This window comes from Dendrobium catenatum, unplaced genomic scaffold (assembly GCF_001605985.2).
Source record: "Dendrobium catenatum unplaced genomic scaffold, ASM160598v2 fragScaff_scaffold_621, whole genome shotgun sequence".
Classification (NCBI taxonomy): domain Eukaryota; kingdom Viridiplantae; phylum Streptophyta; class Magnoliopsida; order Asparagales; family Orchidaceae; genus Dendrobium; species Dendrobium catenatum.
Genome location: NW_021319083.1, coordinates 1320241 through 1345228, shown reverse-complemented (window position 1 = coordinate 1345228; position 24988 = coordinate 1320241). Strand labels below are relative to the sequence as shown.

Genomic DNA, 24988 nt, shown 5'->3' with positions numbered 1-24988 from the left:
GAACATGAGGTGGAAAGCTTAATATGTTTTTGGGGTTTGAATTGCAGTGCTGGGTGCGCTTTTTTGATTTGTCAGTTGTTGTACGTCGTATTTCATCAAATTCCTCTGATGTCTCTTGTTGCCTTTGTTTGCTTTGGTCTGGCTGGAATTTTGGGGCCTTGAACAATGATGACTTCCTGCCTATTGACCTCTCTTTTTGGACAATCTTTGGGCAAGCAGGGGAGTTCTGATTGCCATATAGAGATATAAAAAATTATGATTTAATCAAAATTTTCATAGTTTTGACCCGCCTCAAGGTTTTGATGTTCGAATTTTTCTTTCATGGACAATCTAGGAATTTTTTGACCGATCCCAGATTTTTGTATGGGATTTTTTGGAGCTTTGACTTTTTGTTAAAACTCTATTTTTTATTTTTGTCTTCTTTTGATCATTCTTTTGTATCACATTTAAAATTAATGAAAGAGTTTTGCCCGAAAATCACCCTCTTAAAAAAAAAAAAAAACTCTCTTTACACATTATTTATAACAGTGTACAAATACTCTTACTTTTTTAAAAAATCCGCCAAAATATTACTTTTGGTGGTGAAATATGATACTGTCTATTCCATACGAAGTACCTAGACGAAGCACCAAAAGGCTCAGTAAAAACCCTAAAGCGACAGAACCTTAAAAAAATCGACCAAATCCCACTCTCTTCCTCTCTCAAGCGACCGCCAGACGCTTCATTTTCTCGTTCTTTTCTCCGGCACTTCCGCCGGCGAAGGGCTCATCCTTCTTGCACTCCTCAGCGCTCCGTGCTGATTATAACGATTGTTCCTCCGCCATTGGCAAGGTTCTCCCCTCTTCTTCCTACTCCTCTCATTGTGTGTGTGCTCGATTCGTGTATGCGGTGACTGGTGAGATTTATGATGGTTTTATTGCTTTCATGTAGTGATAATATCATACATGGAAAATGTATGAATTGAAATGAATGAACGGACCCAATAAGGTCTTTAGTCAAGTTTGTGAAATTTTAGCAGGTGGATGTTTATATGGTACGATTTTGTTCGTTCACTGACTTGGATATCTCTACGCGGTCTATGGTAAGAGAAAATCTCAGGGAAGTCTCTGGTGTAGTACGCTCCAACACCTTTCTACCCGTCGATTAAAATATCTATAGTCAAGTTCGTTTTTTACTTTTTTAAGCTAAAATGGTTTGTTGCCTTTTTTCCGCACCTTTCGACGGGGGTGGGGACAGTAGAATTTGTAGAAGTCGGGGAACTGTGGGCAAGGGGGCTCAATTAATAAGGCTAATCATAAAAATCTTTCTGAGATACCTACTCTGTTTTCTTTCCTGTTTTATCCTGATTTTTTTCTATTTTATTATATTAAAAAATTTCTAGATTTTTTTTTGAATAATTCCATTTCGGTGTAATACATTACTGATTGCCAGTGACTAGCCTCGCCTTGCCTTGTTGAACTTAGATTTGTCCCAAGCCTGATATTTTATTCTTGTCTGTTCTATCTTTTGTGTTTGGATACAAAAGAAGAATTTCAATCTTCTCTTTATGGATTCATATCAGTCCATTGGCGTTTAGATGCTTTCCATTGAATGACCTCTGCAATAGTGCACAGATGGTCCTAAGATCCTGAGTATGATTATTCTTTTCCTTTCCATACCATGATTTGTTGTTTTTAACTTGGTAAACGATTATGCTTGCATGCTTAAGTGACACTTCACTATTTTATTGAAGTTGATTAAGCAAAACTTTTTTTTTTTTCAGTGCAGAAGGGAGCATTGGTGTTATTGTTTCCTTAGTGATTGAAAATAATTACAGCTGAAGAGCGAAGTGATTTTGCTAAAGTAGAAGATGGTGGCAGATGCTAAAATAATAGAGGTGGATGCTCCGACGGTGGCAGTGATGCAAACAAAGAGGCAAATGAAATATGTTTTGGTGACCGGTGGAGTCGTGAGTGGTTTGGGGAAGGGTGTGACAGCGAGCAGCATTGGCGTTGTACTCAAAGCTTGTGGACTTCGTGTTACCTCAATCAAAATAGGTTTTTCATTCCAGCATTGTACATGCGTGATGACATTACTTTATGATAGTCCTTTTTTGTCCTTTTTATTTATTGGGATTATTTTTTTATATGATTATTGTTTTAGGATTTCATGATATTTTTTTATATTTTTTTTGGCAGTGTGGAAAGGTTATATAGATAGTGCTAACTTTATGCTTTTTGATTATTTGATTATGAACATTTTGATGGGAGTTCCTCTAGTTAGTTTCGAAGGGTGAATGTTTTTGGTTTATTTGTCTATGGCTTCTTTGCCCTATTGCCTCCAAAGTAAGGTGAAATCCACCCCAAAGTGTAGGGACCTCCTTTCCAAATTCAGAAAACTTAAAATAAACTACCAAAAAATTCTCATCCCTAATATGAGGCTATGGATTTTATAAGGAAAAAACTTAAGGACTAAACCTAATAACAAAATTGAGGGAAAAGGGCATATTAAGAAATTTTTGTTAATAGAAATGACCCCACTCGTGTCTTTATCTATGTAAGTTCAGAAGGAAATGTCTAAATCAACAACTCTATTATGCAAAGCTATAGACAAGGCCAAGGAAGATAGTCTTTAGGAAGGAGTGGGTGTCAAGCTGATAGCTGTAGGATGTTGAGTTGTTAGCAAAATATTTAATTAGATAGATGATGAGACATGAATGGTCCTGAGAAAACTTGACCAGCATGGTGACCAAGATCTACAGTTGTCGTCAAGTTGCCAAGTAGGCAATAAAAAAGTATATCATACACACACACACAAATATATATATATCTTTAATAACAAGAAAAAAACAATTAGAATAAATAGTGCATATTTCTATTATAATATAAACCGCTATATTTATTCTATAATTTATATAACTTTCAAGTAGATTTTTTGCGCTTGAATAGCTTGTGTTTGATGCTAAAAGTTAACAAGCTCATGTTGAGTCGAACAAAACTTGAGCTCTCTTAAGCTTGGCTCATTTACACCCCTAGTGCCAAGTAAGCAACTTCACATGACTCAATTCGGGAAGACATTGATTTGAAGGAGCCTAGAGTTGCCTAAAAAGTGATTGAGGTCACACTAAAGATGACTAAACAGTCTAAACTGTCAACTTTAATATGCAAAATCATAGAAAAAAGCATTAAGGGGTTAAATATCGAGAAAACAAATTCATAGGACTTGATCCAAAGACGTTGCTAACTGATGAGAGGGTAGGGGGATGAGCTGAGCTGATAGAAAGGAGGCCAAGTTGATAGCCATGTATAGTATATTCAAGTCATTGGTAAAGGCCTAGAAATAATGAGGCCTAAATTGATGACTCCAGGATGTTAAGTTGGCAACATGAGTCGATTAGTCAAAATTATTTTGATTAATATCCAATCACATTGATTTGGAGGAAATGATAAGGTTATTCTAAGTCAAATCTGATATGACCAAGGATGGGCGAAGCTGAACTTATTGCATGCTGAATAAACATTGAACGGATGAATAAACTTTGCGTCACCTGAAGAAAATTTGAGAGTAAGAATTTAGGTCAGCATGGTGCTCAAGGAATACATATAAAGTGAAGACATTTAGTTCCATGTTAATGTTTCATGAATCAAGTGCAAATCTTGAGGTATGCCCTCAATCAGAAGGGTGAACAGCAAGACCAAAAAGAAACATAGGGAAAATCAAGGGAATCTAAAGTCATCTTGATGAGATTAGTAGGAAACATTTTTGGGCCAAGCTGGCAGGAAGGAGGCCAAGTTTATAGCTTTATTATGCTAAGCTTTCATTAAGGGCCTATGAAAGGAGTTTGGCCGATGAGTTTTGTATGTCGAGCCTCTTTCGTAAAGGACTAGAAAAAATGAGACCCAAACTACTCCAGGATGCTGAGTTGACAATAGGAAGTCAATTAGTCCAAATTAATTTGATTAATATCAAATCAAATTAATTTGGTGAAAATGGAAGTGTTGTTCTAAGTAAAATTTGACTTGATCTAGGATGGGTGAAGTCGACACCCTGCTATGAGTTGACTAAACATGCCAAATAGATGAACATAATTTGTGTTCACATGAAAGAAAATTCAAGAGTGAAAAATTGGGTCAACATCAGGCTCAGGTAATACATCAAAAGTGAAGAAATTTGGTTTCTTGTTAATATTCTTATGAACCAAATTCGAATCTCAGAGTTATCCCCTCAATTTGAAGGGTGAACTCCAAGATCGAAAGGAAACATAAAGAAAGTCGAGGGCATCTAAAGTCATTTTGATGAAATTAGTATGAAACAATTTAAGAAAGAAAATGATCCACGAGCTTGGAACATATAGCCATCAACATTACTGGCTTGGTTGCATAGAAGACCACTGTTGTGGGACAGTTGGATGTTATTTGTGGCCAAATATGTGGCTTTGCTTGGAGTTGTCACTTTCTTGGATGGAAATTGTTGTGGAGTTGAACTTCTATTTTCTAGTTGATTGGGCAAAGTGATGGGTACCACTTGCCATGTGGTTATAATCAGGAAGTACAATTCATGTATCTTTAATCAAACATTGGAGGGAGTCTTAGTTTTTCTCTCACCATATTCTTGTCCTCTTTTTGAACTGCTAGTAGCTTATGACTCTTGGAGTATTACTTTTTGAGAAGGTAAAATTTTATGAAGAAATCTATAAAGCTTGCTAATGTTTTCAAGAAATTAATATATCAAAATTGTGGAGTTGTAACTTAGTGATTAGGTTGTTGAAGCTCTAGTGATAAGAGGCATGTGAGAAGTCTTGGGTTGCATGGACCACAGTTGCATTGGGAAGGGAAAATTTTTATTGGACAATAATTTGTTAATGAAGGCTTACGATAATGGCTATGAATATGGTAATAATGTGGCAAGCACGTTGGGAGGTGGATGCGAATGAGCGTGAAGATAAGGGCAAATTTGCACAAGCAATGCGACATGTTGGGGACCGAGGCATGATATGATGCTATAATTCTATGGACTAGGTCGAAGCGGGCGCATCATTGAATGTAATTTGAGAATTTTGTGAAAAACATGCAAGACAAATAAAAAAACGGTTATGTTGTGTGGATGGATTTGATATGTGGTTCTCGTGTAGACATCAACAAGGACGTTTGGAATTGCATGACTTATTGAATGATCATCAAATGAACAAGGGGAATCAAAGTGGTAGAGGTTAAGACATATATTGTCTAACTTGTGTGGAAGTGGATGGTACACAATTAGATGGAATTTTAAGACAAAATAGAGCAAACATAGTGAAGGGATCAACATGTATTGTTCTTCTCTAATATCAACGTGTAGATGAGGGGGGCAATAATAGGTAAGCTGGGTGCCTGAATGAGCATGAGAGGGAAGATACAAGGAAGACTTAATCTTTAATTGATTGTCAATTGATCTAAATAGAACCATGAAGTTCTTATCCCCAGCTTTTACAAAATATGTTTTTGAACCTTAATGCTAAAAATCTGAGGGGAAAAAATCTTTACACACACACATATATATATATATATACTGATCCCAAGTAGTTGGGATAAGAATAATTATAATTATTATACTAATTTGATAATTAACCTACATAAGTAAAATAAAGACATAAAAGTTGTTGCTATATCATTTTAAGAATGAAACCATCCCCATAATTATATTGAAAAATTAGTGAACCTTACGACTACTAATTATCTTCTTGACACAATTGTACATTAATGTTTTTGAGTTTTTTATTGGTAGTTTAATAATAGAATGGAAAACTATATATTCACAGGTACTTGTTGTGATTCTCTATTTAAGACATTTTCTTTGTTTAGGCATAAAGATAGCACAATCAACATGTATAACGTTTTCATTATATAACAAAAAAAAAAAGCTACTATAGGTGTCTTTTATGCTTTTCAACAAACCATTAAAAGACGATAATCTGATATTTGTTCCAATCCTATAACATCATTTCCTGTTCACCTTTCTGATACTATATTCTTCCTAGTTCCAATCTTATTGCATCATTTCCTGCTCACATTTCTGATACTGTATTCTTCCTAAACATTCTTTAATGGAGCTAAAAGTGTACAACTTCTCTCCCAAATGGATTCTCCGACAGCAAAAAGTCCTAGTGGGGCATCGTTCATCCTCTATACTTATTTATTAATCAGGATATTTTGCAATGCGATTAGACCCTGCTAAATGAAGCTTAGAGTAGACGACGACAATAACAACAAGTCTTTATCCCACTATGTGGGGTTGACTATATGAATCTTTTTTCTCCATTGTCCTGTTAAGAGTCAAATTCTCATCTAAATCTAATAAAGAAAGATCATCTCTAATATTTTCTAACTAAGTCTTTTTAGATCTACCTCTATAAGTCAAATCTAACACATTTTTGAAGCTTAGAGTAGACTAATGAAACTTTTTTTGTTAGTGGTTTCTTTTGTGTGTTTTTCTTGACCTCTGGCGTAATATTGGAAGGCAACTTGTATGCATTTAATTCGAAGTACTAAAGATGTATAAGGAACTTATTTTCCAGGCTTCAGGTTTTTGCCCTCGAATTGCATTAAGCTATGATGATTCGTATTTTTATATTTCAAGTTAAATAGGTGTAAACTTTGCTAACCTTTTGCAAACTACTGTGGTGAAATCAATAGTCATACCCTTTGTCTTCCCCAAACTGGATTTCCTCGAAGTTTTTTTTCTTTTGTGAATCCTCATTTACCAGTTTTGGTTCTGCTTAAATTTAACTTACAGAATCTTGTTTGCTCTTGCAGACCCCTACTTGAACACTGATGCAGGGACCATGTCCCCTTTTGAACATGGGGAGGTTTTTGTGCTTGATGATGGTGGAGAGGTTACCACGCACCTGTTTTATACTCAGCAAGTCATGCAAGAATTATTTCATTTAGTCCAAATTTCTTCATTTAATGTCTACCTCAGATTCTTGTTACTTAGCCCAATGTTTACACCTTAAGCGTTAGATGTTTTTTGAACTATTTTGTATTATGTTTGTCCCTCCTTTTTATATATCATGGCCTCATGCTTATTTAAATTAGGTGTTTAAAGTCACTCATGCTGTATTTACACAATTAAAAGGTTGACTTGGACTTGGGAAACTATGAACGGTTCTTGGATATTACTCTTACTAAAGAAAACAACATCACTACAGGGAAGATATATCAGGCAAGTGAAGTATATGGAATTAGCCCTTTTGAGCACCAAAGTTTTCTACAGAACTAAACTGTAGATGCCTTTTATCATGTTTCAGTCTGTCATCAACAAGGAGAGAAGGGGTGACTATCTTGGAAAGACGGTTCAGGTTTTTTTCTTGAGGCAATTCTTCACTCGAAGAAATAGCCATAAAAATTATTGATATTTATGATTTCCTGTGGTTATTTGTTGTAGGTTGTTCCTCACATAACTGACGCCATAAAGAATTGGATTGAGTCAGTCTCTTCTATTCCTGTTGATGGAAAAGATGGCCCTGCTGATATCTGTGTGATAGAGTTGGGTGGAACTGTAGGTAGGATATATAAACTCATAATCATTAACCATTTCAACTGATATGGTTCTCCAAAAATTAAAATTATGCTAGATGTTATCATACTGATTTTTTTGTCTCTTCATTAAGGTGACATTGAATCCATGCCCTTTATTGAAGCTCTGCGCCAGTTGTCATTTTCTCTTGGTAAGCCTACAAGACAATTCTGCATTAATTCTTCTAAGAGGTATTCTAAAGTAGTGCCTGGCCTACTTATTTTCATTTGAACATGAAGAAAGGTTTTGCTGTTATTTTTTATTACTATATGTAAGAAAATAGAAAAGTAGAAAAAAATTACTACACCTTTGTACGATCTCCCTGCCGCAAAACGATCCACACAACCGTAACCTCCAATCGTTTGCACTTGTCTCCAACCAAGTTAGCCAACCAAACGATGCCCGGCGCCAGCTTCCTTCACTCTCGTGGATTGCACTTCCCTAATTGACCCCGACATCCACAACCAACTGAAACCTCCACAACCCTACGCCGATCTACTTGACACACCCGTCGCAGCCTCTCTGTCTGCGTCTGAGAACCACATATACATGCTTTTCTTAGCATGGTGGGAGGAAGCCCAGTGCGACGTTTGTGGCGAGGAGGGTAGGCCATATACACACTTTTCTTATCGTGGCGTAGCCAATCCTAATTACCCGTGCATGTGCTTCTATGCCTGCGAGGGAAAAAAAAACGCATTTCAAATATGTACCTCGAAGACCCTACACACTCTTATAATGTGGTGGTATTGAAAACCACAGTCGTTGTGTCGCCCGACACCTATCATACACGCTCTTTGTAGTTTGTAGTATGACGGGAATGCCCAGCTCCCCAAAATTCCCCTAAACTAGGAGACGTTGGGAGGCTTCCGAATTTTCCAATAAACATAGGACTTGGACTTAAAATAAAATGTAGGGAATGACTTAAAAGAACTACAGGGAACATAACTTGACTAATAAGCAGGAACCGAACCTTAAACTAATAAATGCATGACCACATTAAAAATGCAAATGCTAGCTAATGGTCATTGTTATCCAAATGAAAATTAATGAACAAGTAGGGGACTCGTCGTGGAAACTTTCAGACATGATCAACTTGCAAGCAAACATGTTGGTCTCTTACAAGCACTGAAAATCAATATGTAGTGAACGTAGTAATTTGCCAATAGGCATATATAGGGAAATAAGCAAGGAATGCGTCTTACCCAATATTCAACATTAACTTGTAGACGAATGCACTAAACCCGTCTGCGAACAAAAACACTCTCTACAAGACAAACTTGAAAGCAAACACATCAAATAATAAAGAATCTCTAATGTACATAACGAACCATTCATGAGTAGTAATAACTAATAAGAGACATGCAATTGATACAATTTGTTACCTATGCTTACATACAAAGAACGCAACATAACCAGAAACCATGGGAAGGAGGTTGTGGTGAGAATAACCTACTTGCAATCAACAATGGTTAACTGACAGACAAGTGCACTAATTTGCTGGTGAGCGACGACAACAAATAAGCTATGAATGTAAAAATGTCCCTATGACTGATATTAGCCAACTTGCATATATATGCTGTGATCCTTATGAACGTTGAAGGTTAATACACGACGAAAGTATCAGCTTGCCAACTGTGTATACGAAAATCAGTGGTGAATGTGGCGCATCCGATATCCCACACTAGCATACGAATGAATACATTAATCTGCTTGTAAGCAACAATGGTAGATACACTGCAAGTGTAACCGGTCCTCTGCAAACACACACAAACACACACACACACATATATATATATATATATACACACACACACACACACAACATGACATCTACAAGTAGATACCAAGAACCCATTATGAACATGAGCACCTACAAGCAACTTTAGAAGACTTATCATACATATTGTTGTCCACCTAAAGGTGACAACATACAAAAAATGCAAGAGCCGTTGATCTCCAGAAGCATCCAATCTGCTGTCAAATTGGAACCTTACTATGCTTGCAAGCTTGAAGTGAATGCTTCAGAAACTAACCAAGAAAATGGTGGAGGATCAAGAGATGTCGACTTTCGAGGGCATTAGTCGACTACTTAACCTGTTTGTCCTCCATATGAAGAAGACGTAGTTGGAGCTCAACTACTCGACCTGCTTGAATATTTTGAACCTCCAAAGGATTGCAATCCCTTGAAAATTGACAGAGTATTATAAGAGAAGCTTGAGACTGCTAAGACATTAGCTCTGAAGGTATGAACTATTATTCTCCATACATTATTCCTTAATGCTATGGCTGCCAATTATATGTAAATGTTGTATGAAAACGCTACGATTCACCTGTAAGAAAAATCAGAGAATCAATAGTAAAAATCGCGGGCCACTGATAAACTGAGGCAGCAAATAAATCAGCTCGCTTGCAAGCGACAAGTAGAAGGCTCCTGTTGCATCATAAAACATATTTGTGGATTGAAGTACACTCCTGCAGACTGAACACGAAAGAAAAAATAGCTTGTAGAAGACAAAATAGGCTAAACAATGCCATCGAATCCTCAACATGCATACAAATGGATAGAAGACGCTCATTGACTCTTCAAGGAAGGTCATGCATCTTTCAAATGACCACTACTTGCCAACAAGAATTTAGTGTAGCATGATAACCTACATGCAATAAGCAAGGAATGACCCATAGCGTAGCGCCACACCACCGAATCCGTAATATTAGTACAAGCGGATAGAAGGCGTTCACCGACTCTTCAAGAAACCTCGTGCATCTTTAAAATGATCACTACTTGCCAGCAAGAGTTTAGTGTTGCACAATAACTTACCTACAATAAGCAGCGGACAACCCATAACACAGCACCATGCCACCAGATACGCAACACTCGTACAAGCGGATAGAAGACGTCTGTAGATTTCAAAATGAAATCTGGCGCACTCTTTCAACAATGGTCATTTGCATAATTTATTATAATTAAATGTCAAAATGCCCCCTTATGCATTGAAACGTCAACATGATAGGAAATAAGAGAAAACACAGAATTAGGCTGCAGAAATCAGCAATCCAGCACACTTCCAAGCAGTTTTTGAGAGAAAATAGAAAAATAACAGAGGGAAAAACTTTTAATTTGATAGTAAATGAAAGAAAATAGCAAGATATAGTTGGATCTTCAATTGTAGGGGAATATCTTGCTCTCCCATTCTCTAGCTGGAGATTAGAGCCCAAGCAAAACCTAAGAAACACCAAATTCTGCAAAACATACAACACCCTAACCCTCAAACATAAAATACTACTTAAAGCATGAACAAACAACAAATTCCTAAACACCCTAGAATTTGAATTTTCTCTCTCATATCCTTCTCAATTAAAGCCATAACACCACAATTAAGAGGGTTGTTCCCCACATGCTATCTGCACCCTCTCCCAATCAGGTGGATCTATTACATCTAGAATAAACCAGAACCAGTACAGGTGGGACCGGTTCAGTCGTCTCCTCAAAATCCGGTCTAACATAACACCTGCATGGGCCTTGGTGAGCGTGTTGTATACACACACGTGATGTCTGAGAATACTACGCGGGTCAAGAAATGAACTTAAGTTCGCGCCCGATCCTTCTATGTGAGTTGATATGAGTCAAAACAGCTCGAACCTTCAAACAAATATATGGTCGCGGCATTGACCAGGATATTTGTTTTATACATTCATATTAAACTTTCAAGATCTATTACAAGAAAAAATTATTAATAAAGGTATGAAGCCGACGACAAACTCGATCATTTGTTGTCGAGTAGACATGGTCGACAAGGTCTGACTATTAAAGCAAGATTGCCCAAAAATTTCTGACGATAGCCGTGTTGAATGTTTATCTCAATCGGAGGGGACTCTACATTTTGAAAGTCCTCCAAGTGCTTATGAAATATAAAATATTTTCAAATGACTTTAAAATTCCCGATGATTATGTGTTGACAGAAATCTCAATTGAAGGGGATCCCAAACTTTTAAAATACCTCCCACATTCATAAAATATAAACATTATAGTGACACTAAAGTCATCCCGATGATGGTCGTGCTGAATGCAAATCTCAATCGGAGGGGTTAATTTGCAAATATTCTTTAAAGACTCAAAATCGTACATCTATTGATAAAATAAATATATAAAATTGGAATTCAATCATCTAAATAACTTAAAGCAAAATAAATATCCACCCTTCGTAATAGTTTGCTAAGATGGACAAATTTGAAAATCACTTCAACTTACAAAGAATAAATGTATGGTCTTGAATTTCACTAGGATTTATTCTCAATGTGTCTTTTCCCAGTAAGGGCGTGACACGTGTCCTCTAGCCGGTGATTTGTCGGCTAAATGACTCCACAGGTAAACGATTATGACTGGGACCTTATGACCAGGTGTTATTGTTGTTAAATGACACCATTAAATTATGGTAATAGTTAGAGCCCATATGTTCCCCACCAGCTTCAAATCATTAAGTAATGAATCAGTATAATGTGACCGATAGGGCATAATGCCCTCTGTTAGCTTAAGATGGATTCAAATTTGTCCATTTAGACAATCATGCAACCCAGGTTTACATGATATCCTTGGACGAGGTTAGGTTAACTACCTCTTATTACTAAGTAGATTAGAGACCATAATGACTCGGTGATGAGGACATCAGATTTCGACATGTGTACCATCGTTGGAGACGTAGATCGACGGCTACGATCTAGAGCCTTTACTTTTGATATATCTTATATTTTATTTGTTCTTGCATTTCCTATTTTTTCCCTAGTTTACTCCTGTGGGTATTGAGTCGCTATTGTAGCCCCGAGGGCATTTGTGTCTTTTTGGTTTTGTTTCATTTTTGGCCTATTTATAGGAGGCCTCTTGCATTGTAATAGATGATGATTATAAAATGAAATTTTATGTTCTTTGTTTGATCTCTAAGTGAGTTAATGAGAGGAGAAGCCCAAGGAGGGCGATAACAAGACCCATCAACCGTTGGTGGATTCCAAGGTTCGCGGCCCGATCTCTTTTCTTTCCCATCCTTCAATTCTTCCCCAATCAATCACCCGCCGAACTCCCTAACCAAAGCACCCATTTTTCTCCCCAAAACCCGAGCCCCTTCCCCCATCCCGCCGACCTCCTTGGCCACCCCACCCGCTGGCCAACCACCTAGCCGCCGGCCTCCCCTCCACCACCCTCCCTTCCTTATTTCAACCGCCGGCCCCCCCTCCCACTTAATTTTAAATTTAAAATTCAAAGTGAGCTCCAAAGTTTCCAAATTTGACAAAAGCCAGATTAGGAAAGTTTCCAATGACATTCGATTTAATTTTAAATTAAATAGGATTTGAATTCCTCATCCATAATTTGCCAAAATGGATTAGGAAACCCATAACTCCCTCCCCCAATCCCCTCCCTCCTCTCTTAATGCCGTCGGCCTATAAGGGGATCCAAATTTCAGTTTCCCTCTTAATTCCCCCATCCCCACTTGGAATTTGAAATTCAAACCCAATATTTTCCCTCCGAATTCACTTAATCTGAAATTAATTTCAGATTTCTCTTAATTTCTTCAAACCCTAACCTAGACCTAGCCGCCCCTCCTCTCTCCACCTCCTCCCATCCGAGATCTCACTCAACCCCTCCTCCTCTTGGCTAATTATCCTAGGTGACAGCTCCTCCACCATACACCACCACCACGACAAGATCCTTCCATGATCATGCATGCCCGATCCGGAGCTCGATCACAGATTTGTGTTCAACTCTCAAGGGGAGATCGACGTCATCCAATCACCGTTCTTCGACGTCGGATTTGGATTCGACCACACCGTCGAAAAATACCTTGATCGTATTCTTTTACACCTCGCGGATGTCATCGACGACCTACGGGAGAGTGGACAATCACCGGACGCCCACCCGCCCCTCCAACTCTGGCTCCTTCCCCGGCGACTAGCCCCCTTGGCATCACGTGTCTACTAGTGGCATCCCTAAGTTTATGTGCAATCATCTTCCGCAAAGCCGAGCGATATCAAGAGTGAAAGTGAGCGATCCGAAGGTGAATGATCTAAATTTTAAACAGTGGATTTTTGTTAACGTGCCATATGCTCTATTTATTTATTTGTTAATGTAAGTTTGCAAGTCTCCTATTGCTCTAGATTGTAATCAATTGTCATTACTTAGTTTTCCGTGGAATTTTCTATAGATCTATCTTGAAATCGTATTCGTTTATGTTTAACCATGCCAAGTTCACAATTTATTAATTTTGAATATGCAATTCTTGTGTCATCTTCATTGTATTACATCACCCGGGACGATAGAACTATAGGTTCTTGATTGAGTCTATCATCATTCCCTCCACCATCCGCTTTAAGTATAAGGCGATGAATTTTTTATTTTAAATATTTAATTTTCAAATACCCAAACATGCTGCTACTATAAGCTAGATACTATGTATTTTTTTTTATGACTAGCCTTAATCGAATGTTCTCTCTTGCTATCGGGAGGGATAATTAACTATAGTGGCTTGCACCTATAGGAAACTTGAACTCAGATCATAAAGTCCTCGCAAAATGAGGGCGAAATCTCTGGGTAATATCTTATTCAAAACCCAATTTGTCTTCAAAAAAATTTCCTTTGAACATACTCGTTAAAACTCTCCTCAACGACCCGAGAAAAAGAAAGGGACCGCAGAGAGGCCGGTGTGCGAATTTTGTAGCCTGCATATTCTGAATTTTTTCAAATTCATGCTATCTTTCAATCTTGATATGCGAGCTTGGTTTTAAGTTGCAATGTACGGGGATTTTAAATGCCTTTTCTTGTAAAATAAAGTTGTTGTAATCTTCTATTACTAATGCTTCTAATTGCTTTCAGGTAATGAAAATTTCTGCCTTGTTCATGTGAGCCTTGTACCAGTACTTGGTGTTGTTGGTGAGCAGGTGATTCCCACTTTTTGCTCCTTTACAGTTGCAGAAATATGGCTTTGAGTATAAGGATGCTACATTTTTCTCTTTTCCACAAGAACATATAACAGGTGTCTTCCTTTTGTAAATGAGTATTTTTAAAGATTTGTAATTAATTAGTTTCGTATTCTTCTACTTACATCTTTATATCAGAGGTCCTCTTTATAGATGACACTTAATGTCGAACTCGCTCTCTCTGATAAATTTGAATTATTTATAGAAAACAAAGCCGACACAGCATAGTGTTCGTGAACTAAGAGCATTGGGCCTGACTCCTGACTTGTTAGCATGTCGTTCTGCTCAAGTAAGCGCTTAAATAATAATTTATTGAACTGTTATTCATTAGTATACCCCTACATGTGTGGATATTAAATTACTAATATTTAGATCTGTATCAAGATTATTTCTTTTCTTTGTTTAGGATGTTAGCCTTCGTTTTTTCTTGATATGTAAATTTCTTTATTTCGAAAGACTGTAGTTGCACACTTTCACTTGGCAGTCTAGAATTCTATGGCTTCTTCATTATCATTCTATGAATTCCTTTTCAACATGTGACCAAATGAAGCATCATTTTATCAGGCCTTATTAACTCATAGTATGATATGTATGTTATTGTTTCTCTGGAATTTTCAGCCTTTAAGAGAAGGTACCAAGGAGAAACTGTCTCAATTTTGTCATGTACCGGTGAGTCACGTTAATTATGAATCTTAGGAAGCCATGATCTTGTTTGGCGCTGAAAACATTTTCTTTGCTCTTTCAGGTTTCTAATATTCTGAATATTCATGATGTTCCAAATATCTGGCATATCCCACTACTACTTTGGGTGAGATTAAGTTTTCAATGTATATATTTGATTCTGTACTTCGATTATGAGGTCCATCCACTTAGGCTAGTCTTGCAAGAAGTTTGAAATTTCGTAAACCAATGCCTAATTGGTTTCTATGTTGATATTCTAACTTCGCATCCTCCATCTAGAACCAAAATGCTCATGAAGCTATTTTGAAGCAACTGAATTGTCTCAGGTAGGCATCCTACTCAAGAACTCAATTTTTCCTTGTCGGCTCTTCTTCTGTCATATAGCTTGTAACTGATGTAGAAGCTTTTGGTGCAGCATCTGTAATGCTCCAAACTTTCAGAGTTGGACAAAGATGGCAGAGTCGTATGACAACCTGACTAGTTCTGTCAGTCTATCAAATTTTAATGTTAGTTTGTGATACATCTAGTGCTTGTTTACATCATTTGAAATCCCTTTTCTCTTGCAGGTTAAAATTGCTATGGTTGGTAAGTATGTTGGACTATCAGATTCTTATCTATCAGTGGTCAAGGTTTGTTAACAGCTTTTCATATCATACTGTTCTCTCCATTTATTGTTAGTTTTTGAGAACCTAGTTCTGCTACAATGTGAAATTTGAATTTGATCACTTAGGAAAAGCCATCTCCTCCTCCAGCCTCCTCCGATGTAATGATAAACTTTCATCCCGGGAATATCATATGACCATTACAAGGCTTCAAGCCATAATGCTCTAAGAGTTGGTTAAAAATCATGGGTTACATCCTCTCCGACATCCCAAGCTGGTTGGGGTGGAAGTGTGTGTCTAATATATTCTTTTGATGTTAACTCATTCATTAGCAAAGGTTTGGCTGTATTAGTTTCATTGAATAGCTTAGAAACAACCAATAGACCACTTGCAATTCAAAGGTATTGAATATAATCAATGAGTGCTTAGAGGCAATGCTATGGCCATGAGTTTTTATTTAGCTTGAAAAATAACATCTAAGATACATTTGTGGGTGAGTTTTGCTTTGATTAATGGGCTCATTTAACATGAGAGTTGAGCTGAGTTTAGTTCAGATTGAGGTTTACATTTTTGGGAATACCCAAAAATTAATTTTCTTTGGAGGCCTTATTAACATGAGAACTGGTTTGAGTTGCCGCTTTGATTCATGGGAAGGCTTAAGATTTAAGCATTATTTGATGGGCTTGTTTGTGTTGAATCAATTCAATAATTGGATGAAGGCTTACATTCATTGAAAAGCTCATAAGTGGGACTTGCAACCTTAAGGATGAGGAAAGCCCAATAATAGTTCTTATAATTTTGTTTGCGTTTAATTTAGTTTGTTCAATGGGCTTAGTAGATTTTTGCATCCTAGTTAATTAATTTGGGTTGATAAGCTTATGTTATGAAGAAAACTCATTAATTTTAATTTATTTTTGATATTGTGGGTATTTTGATGCATATATCAGGATGAGTTGCTAGGAGCTTAAGATCAACTGAGAATCAATAAGGTCAAACTTGGGATATTGGTATATTTTCTTGATCAATAGGACATTATATGTATTTGAAATGAAACCCATAGAGTATTAATGTGCTTTGAATATATCAACACATTAAAATGATTGAAAGTTGTTATATAATATTTGTGAACAACTAACATATTTGTAGAAATACTTTGATATATTGGCACATTTTTTATAGTAAGTTCAAATATATAAAGACTTGTATATTTCATGAAACAACTTGATTGATCTGTGTTGTCAAATATAATCTCTCTCTCTCTCTCTATATATATATATATATATATAACTAGATTGATCTGTGTGAGCTCCAAAAATTTGTGCCTCGATAGATTAGGTTTAGCTTTTTTACGCGAGGAGAGTTTTAACGGATGATGTTCTAGGGTAAATTTCTAGAAGACATTAAATTTAAGATAAAATAACACCCAGAGATTTTGTCCTCATTTTACGATGCCATTATGATATGATTTCAAGTTTCCTATATGCATAAGCTTGCATGGTTAATTATCCCTCCCAATAACGAGTGAGAACTTTCAACTAATGCTAGTTATTAGAATTAGATAGACACTAAGTATCTAGCATATAGTAGCCATAATTTTAGGGCTTGGATTCTAATTTTTAAGATTTTTAGAATTTGAAATTTATCACCAAACACTTTAAGCAGATGATGGGGGAATGATAATGAGTTCGATCAAGATCCTTTGATTCTGTCATCCCAGGCTATCGTAGTCCCTAATTTGCTTAAAGGAGGTAGTCGACCTAATCTGATTGAAGGATCCTTATTAGCTGTCATAGGTTGTTTTGTCTAAGAGTACCCTGTATATTGGGGTTGATGTTTGCCTAAGGGGACACATTCATGCGAACTTTAGCTAATAGAGGGCTTAGTAAATTTGAGATAACTTTTGTTATGAATCAAGTTACTTCCTCTAAATCTAGGCTATCAAATAACACCTAAGTCTCTTCTTTGTGATTCTATTCTTATTTATCTGAATTGGAACAATAGATTGCAGCATTTGGTTTATGATATTTTAGTCATTGCCTACAAAATTGTTCTCTAAGTTGGAGCAAATGGCTAATATGTATTTTGCTACAATTTGCAAAATTTATTTGAGTCTCTGTGGAGGTTATCAGTGCCTCATTAATCAGAAAAACCCATGAACCCGGACCCAATTTGGTAATGCAACTCCATAAGGACTACAGTTTATACTACCCTGCTATTCGGAATGTCATCCTCCTCTTTTTCCCAGCCTTCAAATCCAGTGCTTAATCCATCTCTTAATATGCTTCCGAATAATCTTTTACCTTCAGTGCACGGGTCATTGTTCCTACTGTTGCTCAAAAAACTAACCCACATAACCTTCACCTCACTTCGACCTCTCAAGTGCTCATTACAGAAAACCTTTACCCCTACATTACAGAATGTCTATTTATATAATCTTATTGCTTGTAATTACTTTTGAATTTTTTTCTCTTGTAATATTCGTTATTTTATAGGCCCTACTACATGCCTGTGTTGCTTGTTCTTTGAGGCCGTCAGTTGAATGGGTTGCCGCTTCAGATCTTGATGATGAAAGTGCGAGATTGGTATGGTTTTGACAGACTTCAAATTCTATTAAAATAATGACATGTATAGTATTTAACTTATTGGCCTGCATAATTAATCCTAAGCTTTTTGTTCTGAATACAGACGCCACAAGCACATGCCACTGCATGGGAAACCATCAAAGTAAGATTTTGTTCTTTGGTTATAACCTTTAAAACATTATTTTTTTTTTCGGTAGAAAAACAAGAAGAAGCGATACAATTCTATTAAGATTTTGTTCTTTGCTACGTTTAATTTTCTTATTCCAATAGATAGAAGCGATATAATATTTATAGGAGATATAAGGTCCAAACTTAACTGGACAAAATAAAGGAAAACAGGAAAGAATTATTGCAAAAAATCAAAATATGGTAAATCATGATTTCTTTGTTGTAATAACCTGCAGTGGACTCTCTCTAATGAAGCTTCTGCTGGAGAGAATGTTGAAAGCTGTAGGGAGGAATTCCAGGATTGATTGGTATATCATACCATTACTTGGAAGGTTCCCAGAATTAATTCCAATAAATATGGAATTGCATGACAGTTGGGTGATAGTTGTAAGGTTACTTGAAATGGTTTCCTGATTTCTATACACGATTCACCGTTGACCGTTGCTTTTGAGGTTAACAGAAATGGTTCTAAGATTTGTACTCTCCCTCCAGCTAAGAATATATTTTTGATGATTCCTAGCTTAGAAGTAAGGTCGTCCAATTGAAATTGATTAGGGATGTAGTAAGGACATCAAATTGTTGGAGTGTGACTAATCTATCAATCTCAACATGCTTAGTTCTTTCATGATGGATAAGATTTTTAGCAATACTAATAGTACCGCAAACTACTAAATCTTCAAGAATTCATTTAAACCATAAAGCTTCATAAATTTTGTGTCAGGGCTCTAAATTCTACTTCAGTATACTCCGAGCAATAACAAACTTTTTTTTTTTTAATTTCTCCACACAAGTAAAAATTTTCCTCATACAAATGAGTAATAACCAGATACAGATTTATGGTCAGTTACAAATCCTGCCCAATCAGCATTAATGAAGTTTTTATACTTTTGTTTAATAGATCCTTTGGGATGTTTGCTGGTTTCACTAATAAGCATATTAGTTTCCTTTAGTAAGTCTAAGGTGTATTTTTATTGCAAGACAAATACCCCCTTGCTTGATCTTGCGAGTTTCATGCCTATAAATTAGTTTAATAAGTCAAGGTCTTTGATTCCAAATTTTTTAGCTAAGACATCTTTTAACTTGTTTATTTCTTCTTCATGATTCCTTGTTAATATGATATCATCAACATATACAATCAAGATAGAACTTTAACTTCAAAAGATTTCTTGATAAATAAAGCGTGGTCAGATTGTTCTTGAGGCTATCCACGCCTTTTAATTGCTATGGTAAATCGATTGAAACAAGCTCTTGGTGATTGTTTTAAATCCTATAAATTTTATTGACTCTGCAGACCTAAAGCTGTATTACTCTTACTCTCAAATCCATTAGGTATTGTTATATGTACTTAATCTTCTATTTCCCCATTTTGAAAGTCATCTTCTTATATCTACTTGGAGTGACTAGTCTAAATTAACATCGCAAGAAAAAAAATGCATTGATAGTATTCAATCTTAAAAATCATGATAAAGAATTCTTGATAATTAATTCCATAAGTTTGAATAAAAGCTTTTGCAAGTAGTCTTGCTTTGACACTTTAGCATTTCATTTCACATTGAAGATTCATTTGTATGAAAGATTTGAAAATTTGTACATGCTATTTCTTTAAGGGTCGTGAAATTCTTCATGAACTATAAGTCTGCACTCAATTGCTTTTAAGGCGCCTTGAATCACTTCATACTCGAAAGTTTTGCACTAAAGGCTTAGAATGTAGGATATATTTTATTATAGGAAATATAATAATTGATCTGGTATTTAAAGAAACTTTCATGCTTTTCCTGAGAGCTTCAATGGAAATGGTTAGATCATCCTTAGAATCTATATTACCTTATCCTTATGAAGTGATGTCATGACTAGTGATAAAAGTAGTTTTGCTTGAGGTGAAATGTTTTGTTCTATTTTATTGGTTGAATTTTCCTATCATTTGGATTTCTTACTTGTTGCATATGATATTCAGAGTTTTTGTGGTATTCAAAACACTGAGATTCAGATGTGTGAGATTCAAGAGGTTTGGAAGAGTTATAGGTTGATTTAGTAATAAAGTGGGATTGATGTTATCATAAAATGTATATTCATATACTTAGTTGATGTTCTCTTCGAGAATGCAAGTTTTGGGGGAAAATGATTATTTTTTTAGTATTTTTACTTCTATAATGGCGTAATGCTTTTTAATCACAATGTCAATTATTTGCGATGTTGACCTATCATCACTTTTGATAGTATACTTCTTTAAATATAGATGAAGAGTTTGAAATATCAGAGACCACAAAGTCTACGATTTAGTATTGTGAATTTTTATTTTGGACACGAAAGAAATTCAAGACCATACATTTTTTAATAGTCATGTTGATGTCGATTTTTAGTTCTTGAGGGTTTCGGCTTGAGTGGATAATTGGATTCTATTAATAGCCATGAGAGCTTGATTCATGGAAGCATGCGATATTCAAGAAGGAGCCTCTTGTAAAGGCCATTTTTCTGTTTAATCATCATTATGATTCAAACCAAAAACTTTAAAGGGCTAATGAGGAAGAATTATAAATCAGAGAAGTGGAAGATAGAGAAGGATTGCTCTGAAATCATGTGTAGAAAAATAAGAAGAATATTACATTGGTTGTTCTTATTCCAATAGGTTGAAGGGGTTCAATATTTATAGGATACGCAAGGTCCAAATCATGGTACCCAAAATAGGAAGGTTAAAACTCCTAATCAGAGAAAGGAAACGCAAAGAAGAAAGAATTAGTGCAATAGAACCATGATATTATCTTCCTTCACAAAGGAAAAAATGTTCATCAAAATATGATAAATTGTGTTGTTTTGATTGCAAGTTGCGGTGAGAGCTTCTGTAATGAAACTTATGATATTTCTGGGATGAAGAGGATGTTAAATGCTGTAAGGAGGGATTCCAGGATTGATTGGCAGCTGGCCGTTAATTGGAAGGTTCCTATAATTAATTCCAGAAATTCTTGAATCGATTGATAGCTGGCTAATACTTTCAAAGCTACTCGAAATGGTTTCCTGCTTTCCACTCGTGATTCATTGCTGGCCGCTGCTTGTGAGGCTACCAGAAATGGCTCCAAGATTTTCACATTTTCCACCCCAAAGTTTGCAGTATAGCGTTTATTATAATGTAGTTGATGCTCGAATGCAGTATATTTCAACAGCTTCAAAAGCTCATATCAACCAGACTAAGCTGACACCCACACCTTTAAAAGATGAGGTATAATATTCTAGAATTTTCTGGGACTTTCATGCATGCTTCTTAATAAAAATTGGGTTACCTGTTGCATTTTTCCAATAGTTTACCTCAAATATGCTTGATTTGGATTTGGTGAGCTGTATCAATTTCGTCCATGTGGTCATATAGTATAGCCCAGATTATTGGGAACTTTAGTTGTGAACTTCGTCTGTTTGGTTTCATGGAACTATGAAGCATGCATTTTACGATAGTAGAGTGCATGTTTTTGGTAAATTCATAAACGAAAGTGTTAGATTGGATGCTATTTAAAGTGTTATTATTTCTTCTCATGTAATGCCAGTTTCCCAGTCTGTCGTGAAAGTAGATTTGGCCTATTTGGCTACATTTTCCTTGCACTAAAAAGTTGGTCTCTGAGTTTTTTTTTTTTTCTGGTGTGATTTGCAAAGATTCCCACTTTACCTGCATTTGTTTTGTCCAATATATTTCCAATTAATTAGATTCGGTCAAATCCAATATATAGATATCTAACATCACTTTCTGTTGCACCACTCATATTCAGAGTTGTTCATGCATTTTGGTTCCTGGTGGATTTGGTGACCGTGGAGTTCCTGGAATGATTTTGGCTGCTAAATATGCCAGGGAAAACAAAGTTCCGTATCTTGGGATTTGTTTGGGGATGCAGATTTCTGTTATAGAATTTTCTCGATCTGTATGTTTACCATTTTTTTAATATTTTCATTTTCTTTTAATACATTTACATAGCCTCTCTTTTTTCCTCCCTCTCCATGATCATATTAACTTTTGGTTAAAGTTTTTATAGGCTTTGGGGATGGAGAGAGCAAACAGTGAGGAATTTGATCCTGAGACTCTATATCCCGTTGTAATCTTTATGCCTGAGGTATTTAACCAGCTAAATATCATACTTGCTTGAGAATGAGAGTGTAGAGAGAACATAAATTATGATGTTTGAAAGCAGGGTTCAAGAACTCACATGGGAAGCACAATGAGACTGGGTTCACGGAGAACATTCTTTCAAGACTTGAATTGCATTTCTTCAAAGCTGTATGCCCCGGATGGATTGATCTTTATGTTCAATTAACATCTATTTTTTTTTGTTGGCTTCTTTTCTGAACATTGCAAAAAAAGTTACTGGTTTATTGTATTTTGTAGGCATCTTTTTTTCATAATTAGTCGTGTGAATATTATAAATTTATTTATTTTTGCATCTTTTTATATGAAGTGTGAACTAAAGATTTCTTCTAATCATTTTTAGATATGGAAACTCTTCATTTGTGGATGAGCGTCATCGACATAGATATGAGGTTAGCTATTCTATTTGGCTTGATCGTTTAGTTTAGCTATAATAATGTAAAAAGAATGATATGGACACTTTCTTTTCATTTTGTATCTTGAGTACACAATGAGATTAGCTGTCTATAATATAGGGTTTGTATAATGCAGTTGTAGTTGTTTATAGAAGTAGTTGTAAAATTACTGTGAAAAAAATAATTTTTATAAAAGCTTATATGGATATTATAGAATTTTTCTTTTATATTGCTATCACACTCATAAAGATTTGATTGTAAAAACTATTCACTACAATTATGTTGAAAAACAACAGAAGAACTCATCAAAAGACATGGTCATCTATTGTTTTAATTTTGATTTTTGATGAGTGCATATATAGGAATTTTTTTTGTTAAATTTGATTAAGTGACTTCAATAACCCCCCCTTTTTTCTTTTGAAGATGAGTGTAACATAAATTTTGATTGATTAATCATATATTAAACTCATCTAAAAGCTAATATTATGACTATAATTCCCTGTCCCGAATTTTCTTCTCAACCACAATGTTTGTATTGTTTTAGGTAAATCCTGATTTTGTGGAAAGCCTTGAAAGCGCCGGTTTAAAATTTGTGGGAAGTGATGAAAGTGGAAAGAGAATGGAGGTAACTGTGGATCTGATAAAGCAAGTTAAATTTTAGTGATTTTGTTCTATATAAAAATTCATATCTTCTTAAGTTTGGCATGATTAAAACAGGTTCTGGAGCTACCAAATCATCCCTACTACATTGGTGTTCAGTTCCATCCTGAATTCAAATCAAGACCTGGGAAGCCTTCTGCCTTATTTTTAGGTAATATGTGATGAGATGAAATGGAACGAATTTTCAATATACCATCACTGTTTCTTCTTTTTAAATTTTTATGAAATAACTTTTAGTTTGAAAAGTTAATATTTTTTCTTGCATTTCAGGGCTTATATTGGCTGCAACGGGAAAATTGCAAGCTCATCTGGACAAAGCTTAGTGATAATAATTTTAAAGACTGTTGCTGACTTTAATTCGCTTATTTCAGGTATTAAAAAGTTTTCATTGGTTGCTTGTTGATATAGATGGTTTTATTTTCATTTATTTTTGTGTTATATGCTAAAGTTTAATTACATTCAACCAAATGATAAATGATGTCAATGACGACGACAACAACAACAACATCAAAGCCTTTGTCCCACTATGTGGGTTTGGCTACATGAATACTTTTTCGCCATTGTGTCATGTTAAAAGTCAAATTCTCGTTTAAATCTAATAAAGAAAAATCATTTTTAATATTTTCTAACCAAGTCTTTTTAAGTTTACCTCTACCTTTTTTAACATAAGTTAAATCTAATACCTCAACTTTCCTAACCCGGTCATCGGAAGGCTTTCGTTTAATGTGACCAAACCATCTAAGGCGGCTGTCTCTAATCTTATATTCCATTGAAGCTATTCCAACCTTTTCATGTATATGCTTATTTCGTATCCTATCTCTAAGGGTAAAACCACTCATCCACCCAATCATCCTCCTCTCTGCACCACTTAACTTAGTATTATGCTTCTCTTTTAATGACCAACATTCGGCACCATAAACCATAAAGCATAATGAATGTTGACAATTTTATTATTTTTAATAATATATTTTTGAACTTGTAGCAACTAAATTAGCCAAAACTAAATATTTTTATGTTTTGTTTTTCACTGATGTCTGTTGAATGCAGGGAAAGCTTTGGAGGTTTTGTATGATGGCAACCTAAGTGGGTGTTGGTACCAAATTTGGCCAGATTTGATAGGTTTTGGCAAAGCAAAAAAGTTTTCGGTGTTCATGTTTAATTGTATTCAGCTTGAATTTGGCTTATTTGAACAAGTTCATTTATTTAATGAGGTCAAAATGAATATAAACTTTATTTTATTATGTTTTGAGTTGAGCATACCTTAATGTATAAGATTTTCAA

At 35.5% G+C, this 24988-nt stretch overlaps 1 protein-coding gene across 1 annotated transcript; it reads left to right on the top strand.

The window, feature by feature from the left end:
• The first annotated feature begins 635 nt into the window (after nt 1–635).
• LOC110111805 (CTP synthase-like) lies at nt 636–24966 on the top strand. Its single transcript, XM_020843822.2, has 24 exons — nt 636–831; nt 1763–2036; nt 6771–6850; nt 7093–7179; nt 7265–7315; nt 7402–7519; nt 7628–7684; nt 14393–14457; nt 14702–14785; nt 15115–15165; nt 15242–15304; nt 15457–15503; nt 15593–15662; nt 15744–15806; nt 18272–18361; nt 18465–18503; nt 22282–22431; nt 22543–22620; nt 22699–22784; nt 22996–23044; nt 23592–23672; nt 23765–23858; nt 23978–24078; nt 24755–24966. The coding sequence occupies exons 2-23, from the start codon at nt 1850–1852 to the stop codon at nt 24028–24030; spliced, it is 1743 nt and encodes a 580-aa protein (XP_020699481.1). The 5' UTR covers nt 636–831; nt 1763–1849; the 3' UTR covers nt 24031–24078; nt 24755–24966.
• Nucleotides 24967–24988: the final 22 nt, after the last annotated feature.

Bases quoted from the DNA above. Each gene is read 5' to 3' on its own strand.
- LOC110111805 (XM_020843822.2), top strand. From the start codon at position 1,850: ATGGTGGCAGATGCTAAAATAATAGAGGTGGATGCTCCGACGGTGGCA. The intron at 7,316-7,401 runs GTTTTTTTCTTG...TATTTGTTGTAG, and splicing joins ATCTTGGAAAGACGGTTCAG to GTTGTTCCTCACATAACTGA. The intron at 7,685-14,392 runs GTAAGCCTACAA...AATTGCTTTCAG, and splicing joins CCAGTTGTCATTTTCTCTTG to GTAATGAAAATTTCTGCCTT.